The sequence below is a fragment of the Gouania willdenowi genome, chromosome 21 (genome assembly GCF_900634775.1).
Source record: "Gouania willdenowi chromosome 21, fGouWil2.1, whole genome shotgun sequence".
Taxonomy (NCBI): domain Eukaryota; kingdom Metazoa; phylum Chordata; class Actinopteri; order Blenniiformes; family Gobiesocidae; genus Gouania; species Gouania willdenowi.
This window is the reverse complement of record NC_041064.1, coordinates 7,535,615-7,548,431: the sequence shown is the minus strand read 5'-3', so window position 1 is coordinate 7,548,431 and position 12,817 is coordinate 7,535,615. Positions and strand designations below refer to the sequence as shown.

The following is a 12,817-nucleotide window of genomic DNA, read 5'->3' as shown; positions in this document are numbered from 1 at the left end:
AACTCTGATCTACTAAGATGAAAGAAGACTTTAGTAAATCATTAGATTTACTTAAAATATGTTACAAATTATCATTAGAAAATTACTTTAATCTGGTTTTGATATATTGAAAATAATTTTCCTTCAATATTTTATGGATATGATACTGTTTAATACAGTTTGAGAGTCTTTCAGAGCCAAATGTGTGTACATATAATATTCATTTATTTATTTATTTATTTATTTATTTATTTACTTACTTACTTATTTATTTATTTATTTATTTATTCATTTATTTACTGTATTGATTTATATATATTATCCAAATTGAAGCAATAACAAAAAAAAAAAAAAAAACTAAGCTGACAGGAGAGAAAAAGTACAGAGGAACAAGGGCATTGATAGAAATCTAGGTTAGATAAGATCTTTATTTATTGAATATATATCAAAACTAAAAAGCAGAAAAAAGCCTAATAATAATAACAATAATAATAAATATATGCACATTTAATAATCATCTCATAAATATCCTACTTCCTTATATTATTAATTCAATAGTGCAGTAAAAGTACTAAAAAATACTACCAAAGTATATTTATTTTGTTTATCAACACTTAATGTATGCATGTAAAATACAGTTTGATGGCAGCTTTCAAGTTTGGTTGCCATGGCTGCGAGATGAAAGAGAGCCAAACAAAGCCATAACTCCAGTAGCTTGTCTGAGTGTTTGTGGTTCAGTTGGACAAACTATCTCTCTTGATCTAAGTATCAATAAGTTTGAAAAAGCTATATTTGTGTATTTTCAAAGTTTCATTTGTGAAGACCTGATTGAGAAATGGCTGCTGTAGGTAAGAGACTTTACAGACAATATATGAGGATTAACTCTGATCTACTAAGATGAAAGAAGACTTTAGTAAATCATTAGATTTACTTAAAATATGTTACAAATTATCATTAGAAAATTACTTTAATCTGGTTTTCATATATTGAAAATAATTTTCCTTCAATATTTTATGGATATGATACTGTTTAATACAGTTTGAGAGTCTTTCAGAGCCAAAGGTGTGTGTACATATAATATTTATTTATGTATTTATTTATATCTATTATCCAAATTGAAGCAATGACAAAAAAAAAAAAAAAAAAAACTAAGCTGACAGGAGAGAAAAGTACAGAGGAACAAGGGCATTGATAGATTAGGTTAGATAAGAAGACTTTAGTAAATCAGTAAATTTACTTAAAACATGTTAGAAATTATCATTAGAAAATTACTTTAATCAGGTTTTAATACATTGAAAATATTATCTATTGAAAAAAAAAGTTAAATATTTTATGTAGATAATACTGTTTAGAGTGTATCAACAAAACATTCAATAAATAAATGACAGGACTTCACATATATAAAAACTCAAACTTTAAAATTACAGGACAGGACAAAATGTCCTTGTTTATGTGAGTCTTACTGTTAAAATACTGAATACTAACCTTGTGCCCTGTCTATCACTTTGACAGAGTCTCAACTCATCTTAGGGCAGGTTCTGCAGAGCAGCTCAACTCAATATACAATCATTGAGTTCATCGGAGAAGGTGCCTTCGGTAAAGTGGCCAAGTGCCAGGTTAATTCCACCAGCGAATTAGTGGCCGTAAAAATAATGAAGGACACGTTTGTGCAAGACGTGGAGGAGGAGGTGAGTGTTTGGATCTTGGTGCCTCCAACAGTTCTTGAACTTTGAACTGTTTAGGGAATAGTGATATAAAGATGATCTAATTGTGCTTTTATTCCCCTCCAGCTGTCTATGTTGAGTAAAATCAACGGATTGGATCCAGACCAGTTTAATTTGGTCAAGTTCCATGAGAGGTTTGAGTACTCCAGCTATACCTGCCTCGTCTTTGAGTTGCTGGAGATGAACTTATTACAGTTCCTCAAAACTAAAATGGATTCTTCAATGTATGTGAACCAAATCCGCCCCATTGCCAAGCAGGTATGATCCTTTTTTATTGTATGACTAAAATCCTATCTATGATGATGCTTGTTAATCGATTAAGAAAGCTTTGAGTTAAAACCTGAGCTGAAACAGCGCCATAAGAGGAACTCCATTATAATTCTGTCTTTTCTCATCCTGTCCCTGCAGATGTTGGTCGCATTACAGAGACTCCAATGTCTGGGGATCACCCACAATGATATCAAGCCTGACAACGTGATGCTGGTAAACACTGAGGAGGATACATTACAAGTCAAACTGATTGACTTTGGACTGGCTCATCCATCCTCCTCCACCACGCACGGGAAGTGGCTTCAGCCCATGGGCTACAGGTATGAGGGTGTCAGCCTGAGTGACTTCTGTGGTTTTGTAACAAACCTGTGTCATTATTAGGGGTGTAACCATTCAATTTAGCAACAATTCGATTTGTTGTTGGCGATTTGGTTCAAAGACAATATTGGTTCATTTAGAACAATTTGATCCAAAATGATTCAGTGACTTAAAAACAATTCAGTAACTTTTTAGCCAAAAATAATAATTCAACCACTGTGACTGAAATAAATCCCTGAATACTGGACAGTACAGGTGTCATCCATTCTATCGATTAATTGATCAAATGGATGAATCAATACACCCTTAGTCAATATAGTGTTTGTACTTAGTGCTAAGCAACAGATTTCTAAAGCGTATTTCATTCATTTTGCTTCACAGGGCCCCAGAGGTGTGTCTTGGCCTTCCGTTCACAGAGGCCATTGACATGTGGGGACTGGGCTATATGCTGGCCAACCTGTACTTGAATACCAACCTCTTCCCCGTCAGTTGTGAATATCTCATGGTAGGTCATCTTTTTTTTATCCACCATCCCTCCATCCATTCAATGACCCACATGCTCTTTCTGAGGGTTGTGGCTGTTTTATACACATGTAAATAAAGTCTTGAAGAACTGCTCATTATGTGTGTAATTGTGTGTTCTTTCTGCAGATGAAAGCCATGGTGGAGTATCTTGGTATGCCGTCAGAAGACCAGCTTCTATTTGGCATGCATACCAAGAGATTCTTCTGTCAGGAGGCAGATGAGTTTGGCTTAGGATGGAGGCTCCTGGTAAAACATAGTTTTTATTGTTGTTGAACCTTGACTGTTGCCTTAAACGTATCCTAAACCCTTATTATTGTCATTGTGTTTCCTCAGACACCAGAAGAATACTCAGAAATTAATAGGGTGAAAGCAAAGCAATGGCCCACATGGCGCCCTCATTGCTTCTCATTGGATGACCTGCTCTATGTAAGTATTTTCTACAATATTTGAGTTCAAATACTTAGCAGCGGTCTCTTCTTTAAAATGTAACTTACTTTATACATGAATTTATCAGCTGAAATTACTCACGGTTGATTTTTTTATTAACAATTATCACATGTTTTGAGTGAGAGAGGTTTGAACTTGTTCTAGGACCTACAGTAACTTCTTATTTTCTTTTTTAAAATCCAGATCTATGAAGAAGAGGATGCTGAAGAGTTTAAAGACAGGACTGCGTTTATAGACTTTCTCAAGCACCTGTTGACTCTGGATGAGGAGAAGAGATTCTCTCCGACTGAGGCTCTTCAGCATCCATTTATCACGATGTCCCACCTGAGCCAGGATCCTGACAGCAGTGACTAGTGAGTATCTGCACTGAGGAGACCATCACCCACATGGAGATCAACTTGTTGTTCTATTGACTTTTGTACTCATCTTTTTTTTTTTTTTTTTCCTCTAGTCTGACCACTGCACAGGCATTAATGCCAACGGAGGCCTCACATCGTGTTCCTCCTGTGAAGGATGGCGAGGCACATGTGGCTGAAGAGGCTGACGAGGTCCCGCCCACTCCTGCATCCAGCCAAGTCACACACATTGAGACAGATGTCCCCAAGGTCCCTCTTTCTCATGTGAATGGTGACAATGGATGCGTTCAGGAGCCATGCCAAGATCTGGGAGAAGAACTCCATCTTCCTGCATCTCAGAGTGATTCAGGAATCTGTTCCTTTCCAGAACAGTTTCCTAATCGTTGTGATGAGAGTCTGGAATGTGTTTCATCAGTGAATGGACCTATGGTTGAAGACGTCCCCTTCCCCACCCCCAAGAGATTTAAGAACATTCGGAGGTTCTTCTCCCGAATTCAAAAAACGTTTTTCAGCTGCTGCTGTTCCTCAGTGCAGGAGTAATTTCTGTATTTGTACAATTCTATGATATTCTATTTTATATTCACCATCCCGTACTAGTCCTCCTGCTCTCTTATCCACCATGGGACTGTATGTTTTAATTGTGTTCTTTTACATTTTATTGTTGAAAATATTGTTTATTATTTTATTTGTTTCAATGTAAGGTGACCTTTAGAGGTTCTAAAAGGCACCTGAGAAACAAAATGTGTTTTTTTATTGTATATTACATTTCTATATATATATTTGTGAATAAATACACTTAATAACTTACCTGCTTTGTTAATGTTTTCATATTTTCTTTTACCCTTTTTCCCAAATATTTTGAAGCTTTCCAGGGAAGTCCCTGACATTGTAGTGTGCTAAAAGTTGTGCAGAGCTGCTGAATGTCCTGGATCAAAATGAATAAAACCTGTGTTCATTTTTAATAAGTCAGTGGTGATGGCATTGCCCAATACCATGTCAGCCTTAAATCTAATTCCAAATTCCTACATGGCAGCATGATCTCAGCTTCCTACTATGGTCGTAAATAATAATCCTAATAATAATAATGCCAGTGATAAAACAATAGATAATATATTTGATATTCTCAGAATTGGTAAATCATTTGTGATGACGGATAATACCACACAATTAATAATAGTTTAATACTAATAATGAAAATATTTGACTCTCTTCATAATCATTTTTCTATGGAAAAGCAGATAACAAAATTTCACGTTCATACATTTTAATCAAGGAGTGGACTAAGCTCACCATTCATCTGAAAATATTTCAACTTCTGATGTTTTACAAAAAGTGTCTAAGCAGCACCCAATCCTGGCTTTATGTATTTTTCTGAAAGATATCCAGTGTTATCCAGGACGTTTATTATTATTTGTGCAATAGTATACAGTGATCTTAAAGATGTGGTTAAATTGGTATAAAAATAAAAATAAAAAATAGGCATGAAATATGGTCAAAAGTAACAATAATGGGTCAACATATGTGATATTATCCTCTTTTAATGTCACCTTTCTTTGTGCAGCACTTTGTGATTTTTATCATTAAAAAGCGCAATATAAATACATTTACTTACTTAGGTGGGAAAAGTGGTGGACACTGTCGAAAATGTCTTGAAAGTGGAAAATGTGTAGAAAAAAGGCATTGAAATTTGATTGAGAAGTGACAAAAATGGGTGCAATGTAACAAAAATGCATTAAAAAGAGCAAAAATATGCAAGAAAAGGTGATGAAAATAGGTTCAAATTTGGCAAGTTTGGTGTAGTTGCAGAAAAATTGCCATATCCACTTGTATTATTCATTTAATAGTTAAGTAAAAAAAGAATTAAAAAAGTACCCCCCCCCAAAAAAAAAAAAAACAAGACTCAATACTCAATATTATTTTAAGTATAGTACTTAAATATATTTACTTTGTCCGCAATAAATGTATGCATTTGCAATTCAGTTTGATGACAGCTTTCAAGTTTGGTTGCCATGGCTGCAAGATGAAAGAGAGCCAAACAAAGCCATAACTCCAGTAGCTTGTCTGAGTGTTTGTGGTTCAGTTGGACAAACTATCTCTCTTGATCTAAGTATCAATAAGTTTGAAAAAGCTATATTTGTGTATTTTCAAAGTTTCATTTGTGAAGACCTGATTGAGAAATGGCTGCTGTAGGTAAGAGACTTTACAGACAATATATGAGGATTAACTCTGATCTGCTAAGATGAAAGAAGACTTTAGTAAATCATTAGATTTACTTAAAATATGTTACAAATTATCATTAGAAAATTACTTTAATCAGGTTTTAATATATTGAAAAGCCTTTTCCTTCAATATTTTATGGATATGATACTGTTTAATACAGTTTGAGAGTCTTTCACAGCCAAATGTGTGTACATATAATCTTCATTTATTTATGTATTTATTCATATTTATTATCCAAATCGAAGCAATGACAAAAAAAATAAAAAACTAAGCTTAAAGGAGAGAAAAAGTACAAAGGAACAAGGGCATTAATAGAAATTTAGGTTAGATAAAATCTATTTATTAAATGTATATCTATACTAATAAGCCAAAAAAATAAAGAAGCTCAATAATAATAATAAATAAATAAATAAATAAATGCACGTTTAATAATCAACTCATAAAAGTCCTACTTCCTTATATTATTAATTCAATAGTAGAGTAAAAGTACTAAAAAATACTACCTAAATATATTTATTTCGTTTATCAACACTGAATGTATGCAATTGCAATACAGTTTGATGGCAGCTTTCAAGTATGGTTGCCATGGCTGCAAGATGAAAGAAAGCCAAACAAAGCCATAACTCCAGTAGCTTGTCTGAGTGTTTGTGGTTCAGTTGGACAAACTATCTCTCTTGAGAAGTTTAAAAAGCAATATTTGTGTATTTTCAAAGTTTAAATAGTGAAGACCTGATTGAGAAATGGCTGCTGTAGGTAAGAGACTTTACAGACAATATATGAGGATTAACTCTGATCTGCTAAGATGAAAGAAGACTTTAGTAAATCATTAGATTTACTTAAAATATGTTACAAATGATCATTAGAAAATTACTTTAATCTGGTTTTTATATATTGAAAAGCTTTTTCCTTCAATATTTTATGGATATTATATTGTTTAATACAGTTTGAAAGTCTTTCAGAACCAAATGTGTGTGTATTTAAAATATTCATTTATATATGTATTTATTTATATCTATTATCCAAATTGAAGCAATGACAAAAAAAAAAAAAAAAAAAAACTAAGCTGACAGGAGAGAAAAAGTACAGAGGAACAAGGGCATTGATAGAAATTTAGGTTAGATAAAATCTATTTGTTGAATGTATATCTATACTAATAAGCCAAAAAAATAAAGCTGAATAATAATAATAAATAATTAAATAAATAAATGCATGTTTAATAATCAACTCATAATAGTCCTACTTCCTTATATTATTAATTCAATAGTCGAGTAAAAGTACTAAAAAATACTACCTAAATATATTTATTTCATTTATCAACACTGAATGTATGCATTTACAATACAGTTTGATGGCAGCTTTCAAGTTTGGTTGACATGGCTGCAAGATGAAAGAGAGCCAAACAAAGCCATAACTCCAGTAGCTTGTCTGAGTGTTTGTGGTTCAGTTGGACAAACTATCTCTCTTGATCTAAGTATCAATAAGTTTGAAAAAGCTATATTTGTGTATTTTCAAAGTTTCATTTGTGAAGACCTGATTGAGAAATGGCTGCTGTAGGTAAGAGACTTTACAGACAATATATGAGGATTAACTCTGATCTACTAAGATGAAAGAAGACTTTAGTAAATCATTAGATTTACTTAAAATATGTTACAAATTATCAATAGAAAATTACTTTAATCAGGTTTTAATATATTGAAAAGCTTTTTCCTTCAATATTTTATGGATATGATACTGTTTAATACAGTTTGAGAGTCTTTCAGAGCCAAATGTGTGTGTATTTATAATTTTCATTTATTTAAATCCATTATCCAAATTGAAGCAATGACAAAAAAAAAAAAAACTAAGCTAACAGGAGAGAAAAAGTACAGAGGAACAAGGGCATTGATAGAAATTTAGGTTAGATAAAATCTATTTATTGAATGTATATCTATACTAATAAGCCAAAAAAATAAAGCTGAATAATAATAAATAAATAAATAAATAAATGCACGTTTAATAATCAACTCATAAAAGTCCTACTTCCTTATATTATTAATTCAATAGTGGAGTAAAAGTACTAAAAAATACTACCTAAATATATTTATTTCATTTATCAACACCTAATGTATGCATGTAAATTACAGTTTGATGGCAGCTTTCAAGTTTGGTTGCCATGGCTGCAAGATGAAAGAGAGCCAAACAAAGCCATAACTCCAGTAGCTTGTCTGAGTGTTTGTGGTTCAGTTGGACAAACTATCTCTCTTGAGAAGTTTAAAAAGCAATATTTGTGTATTTTCAAAGTTTAAATTGTGAAAACCTGATTGAGAAATGGCTGCTGTAGGTAAGAGACTTTACAGACAATATATGAGGATTAACTCTGATCTACTAAGATGAAAGAAGACTTTAGTAAATCATTAGATTTACTTAAAATATGTTACAAATTATCATTATAAAATTACTTTAATCTGGTTTTGATATATTGAAAATATTATTTATGGAAAAAACTGTTTAGAGTGTATCAACAGAAAATGCAACACATTCAATAAATAAATGACAGGACTTAACATATGACTGTTTTTTTTAAAAAAAACTCAAACTTTAAAATTATAGGACAGGACAAAATGTCTTTGTTTATGTGAGTCTTACTGTTAAAATACTGAATACTAACCTTGTGCCCTGTCTATCACTTTGACAGAGTCTCAACTCATCTTAGGGCAGGTTCTGCAGAGCAGCTCAACTCAATATACAATCATTGAGTTCATCGGAGAAGGTGCCTTCGGTAAAGTGGCCAAGTGCCAGGTTAATTCCACCAGCGAATTAGTGGCAGTAAAAATAATGAAGGACACGTTTGTGCAAGACGTGGAGGAGGAGGTGAGTGTTTGGATCTTGGTGCCTCCAACAGTTCTTGAACTTTGAACTGTTTAGGGAATAGTGATATAAAGATGATCTAATTGTGCTTTTATTCCCCTCCAGCTGTCTATGTTGAGTAAAATCAACGGATTGGATCCAGACCAGTTTAACTTGGTCAAGTTCCATGAGAGGTTTGAGTACTCCAGCTATACCTGCCTCGTCTTTGAGTTGCTGGAGATGAACTTATTACAGTTCCTCAAAACTAAACTGGATTCTTCAATGTATGTGAACCAAATCCGCCCCATTGCCAAGCAGGTATGATCCTTTCTTATTGTATGACTAAAATCCTATCTATGATGATGCTTGTTAATCGATTAAGAAAGCTTTGAGTTAAAACCTGAGCTGAAACAGCTCCATAAGAGGAACTCCATTATAATTCTGTCTTTTCTCATCCTGTCCCTGCAGATGTTGGTCGCATTACAAAGACTCCAATGTCTGGGGATCACCCACAATGACATGAAGCCTGACAATGTGATGCTGGTAAACACTGAGGAGGATACAATACAAGTCAAGCTGATTGACTTTGGACTGGCTCATCCATCCTCCTCCACCACGCACGGGAAGTGGCTTCAGCCCATGGGCTACAGGTATGAGGGTGTCAGCCTGAGTGACTTCTGTGGTTTTGTAACAAACCTGTGTCATTATTAGGGGTGTAACCATTCAATTTAGCAACAATTTGATTTGTTGTTGGCGATTTGATTCAAAGACAATATTGGTTCATTTAGAACAATTTGATCCAAATCGATTCAGTGACTTAAAAACGATTCAGTAACTTTTTAGCAAAAAATAATAATTCAACCACTGTGACTGAAATAAATCCCTGAATACTGGACAGTGCAGGTGTCATCCATTCTATTGATTAATTGATCAAATGGATGAATCAATACACCCTTAGTCAATATAGTGTTTGTACTTAGTGCTAAGCAACAGATTTCTAAAGCGTATTTCATTCATTTTGCTTCACAGGGCCCCAGAGGTGTGTCTTGGCCTTCCGTTCACAGAGGCCATTGACATGTGGGGACTGGGCTATATGCTGGCCAACCTGTACTTGAATACCAACCTCTTCCCCGTCAGTTGTGAATATCTCATGGTAGGTCATCTTTTTTTTATCCACCATCCCTCCATCCATTCAATGACCCACATGCTATTTCTGAGGGTTGCGGCTGTTTTATACACATGTAAATAAAGTCTTGAAGAACTGCTCATAATGTGTGTAATTGTGTGTTCTTTCTGCAGATGAAAGCCATGGTGGAGTATCTTGGTATGCCGTCAGAAGACCAGCTTCTATTTGGCATGCATACCAAGAGATTCTTCTGTCAGGAGGCAGATGAGTTTGGCTTAGGATGGAGGCTCCTGGTAAAACATAGTTTTTATTGTTGTTGAACCTTGACTGTTGCCTTAAACGTATCCTAAACCCTTATTATTGTCATTGTGTTTCCTCAGACACCAGAAGAATACTCAGAAATTAATAGGGTGAAAGCAAAGGAATGGCCCACATGGCGCCCTCATTGCTTCTCATTGGATGACCTGCTCTATGTAAGTATTTTCTACAATATTTGAGTTCAAATACTTAGCAGCGGCCTCTTATTTAAAATGTAACTTACTTTATACATGAATTTATCAGCTGAAATTACTCACGGTATGATTTTTTGTGAACAATTATCATATGTTTTGAGCGAGAGAGGTTTGAACTTGTTCTAGGACCTACAGTAACTCCTTATTTTCTTTTTTAAAATCCAGATCTATGAAGAAGAGGATGCTGAAGAGTTTAAAGACAGGACTGCGTTTATAGACTTTCTCAAGCACCTGTTGACTCTGGATGAGGAGAAGAGATTCTCTCCGACTGAGGCTCTTCAGCATCCATTTATCACGATGTCCCACCTGAGCCAGGATCCTGACAGCAGTGACTAGTGAGTATCTGCACTGAGGAGACAATCACGCACATGGAGATCAACTTGTTGTTCTATTGACTTTTGTACTCATCTTTTTTTTTTAATTTTTCCTCTAGTCTGACCACTGCACAGGCATTAATGCCAACGGAGGCCTCACATCGTGTTCCTCCTGTGAAGGATGGCGAGACACATGTGGCTGAAGAGGCTGATGAGGTCCCGCCCACTCCTGCATCCAGCCAAGTCACACACATTGAGACAGATGTCCCCAAGGTCCCTCTTTCTCATGTGAATGGTGACAATGGATGCGTTCAGGAGCCATGCCAAGATCTGGGAGAAGAACTCCATCTTCCTGCATCTCAGAGTGATTCAGGAATCTGTACCTTTCCAGAACAGTTTCCTAATCGTTGTGATGAGAGTCTGGAATGTGTTTCATCAGTGAATGGACCTATGGTTGAAGACGTCCCCTTCCCCACCCCCAAGAGATTTAAGAACATTCGGAGGTTCTTCTCCCGAATTCAAAAAACGTTTTTCAGCTGCTGCTGTTCCTCAGTGCAGGAGTAATTTCTGTATTTGTACAATTCTATGATATTCTATTTTATATTCACCATCCCGTACTAGTCCTCCTGCTCTCCTATCCACCATGGGACTGTATGTTTTAATTGTGTTTTTTCACATTTTATTGTTGAAAATATTGTTTATTATTTTATTCGTTTCAATGTAAGGTGACCTTTAGAGGTTCTAAAAGGTGCCTGAGAAACAAAATGTATTTTTTTATTGTATTTTACATTTCTATATATATATTTGTGAATAAATACACTTCATAACTTACCTGCTTTGTTAATGTTTTCATATTTTTTTACCCTTTTTCCCAAATATTTTGAAGCTTTTCAGGGAAGTCCCTGACATTGTAGTGTGCTAAAAGTTGTGCAGAGCTGCTGAATGTCCTGGATCAAAATGAATAAAACCTGTGTTCATTTTTAATAAGTCAGTGGTGATGGCATTGCCCAATACCATGTCAGCCCTAAATCTAATTCCAAATTCCTACATGGCAGCATGATCTCAGCTTCCTACTATGGTCGTAAATAATAATCCTAATAATAATAATGCCAGTGATAAAACAATAGATAATATATTTGATATTCTCAGAATTGGTAAATCATTTGTGATGACGGATAATACCACACAATTAATAATAGTTTAATACTAATAATGAAAATATTTGACTCTCTCCATAATCATTTTTCTATGGAAAAGCAGATAACAAAATTTCACGTTCATACATTTTTATCAAGGAGTGGACTAAGCTCACAATTCATCTGAAAATATTTCAACTTCTGATGTTTTACAAAAAGTGTCTAAGCAGCACCCAATCCTGGCTTGATGTATTTTTCTGAATGATATCCAGTGTTATCCAGGACGTTTATTATTATTTGTGCAATAGTATACAGTGATCTTAAAGATGTGGTTAAATTGGTATAAAAATAAATTAAAAAATAGGCATGAAATATGGTCAAAAGTAACAATAATGGGTCAACATATGTGACATTATCCTCTTTTAATGTCACCTTTCTTTGTGCAGCACTTTGTGATTTTTATCTTTGAAAAGCGCAATATAAATACATTTACTTGTTGTGGACACTGTCAAAAATGTCTTGAAAGTGGAAAATGTGTAGAAAAAAGGCATTGAAATTTGATTGTGAAGTGACAGAAATGGGAGTAATGTAACAAAAATGCATTAAAAAGAGCAAAAATATGCAAGAAAAGGTGATGAAAATAGTTTCAAATTTTGCAAGTTTTGTTTAGTTGCAGAAAAAGGGTAAAAATAAGCAAAAATTCCTCAAATTGTTTGTACAGAGGTCTGTTCAGGGACTGGCTGCAGGTATTATTGGAGGAGAAGATGCATGTTGAAGATGGAGAGAACAGATTTTTTCTGGTGTGTCAACATTTTTGGAAACGAACCCAATTCAGCGCTCGATATATATCTGGGATCTTTCACTTTTATAAATGTACCCAGTTTCTCATACAACCTGAAACACAGCGCCATACAATTTATTTAAAGTGGAGAAATACACTTTTTTTTTTTTTGTCTTACTTAAGACAGCGCGTTACAACACTTTATAATATGAAAAATCTTGCTTAAAAACAACAGTTTTTAGAGTAAAAAAAAAAGAAAGAGAGAGAGAACAGTTTTAGATTC

General features: G+C 34.2%; 1 protein-coding gene across 1 annotated transcript; it reads left to right on the top strand.

Moving 5' to 3' along the window:
* Positions 1 to 1,631: 1,631 nt before the first annotated feature.
* On the top strand, positions 1,632 to 11,181 carry LOC114455096 (homeodomain-interacting protein kinase 1-like). The gene is made up of 16 exons (XM_028436110.1): positions 1,632 to 1,667; positions 1,770 to 1,961; positions 2,112 to 2,293; positions 2,673 to 2,796; positions 2,943 to 3,062; positions 3,150 to 3,242; positions 3,447 to 3,616; positions 3,715 to 3,959; positions 8,514 to 8,689; positions 8,792 to 8,983; positions 9,134 to 9,315; positions 9,695 to 9,818; positions 9,965 to 10,084; positions 10,172 to 10,264; positions 10,469 to 10,638; positions 10,737 to 11,181. The coding sequence occupies exons 1-16, from the start codon at positions 1,632 to 1,634 to the stop codon at positions 11,179 to 11,181; spliced, it is 2,664 nt and encodes an 887-aa protein (XP_028291911.1).
* Positions 11,182 to 12,817: the final 1,636 nt, after the last annotated feature.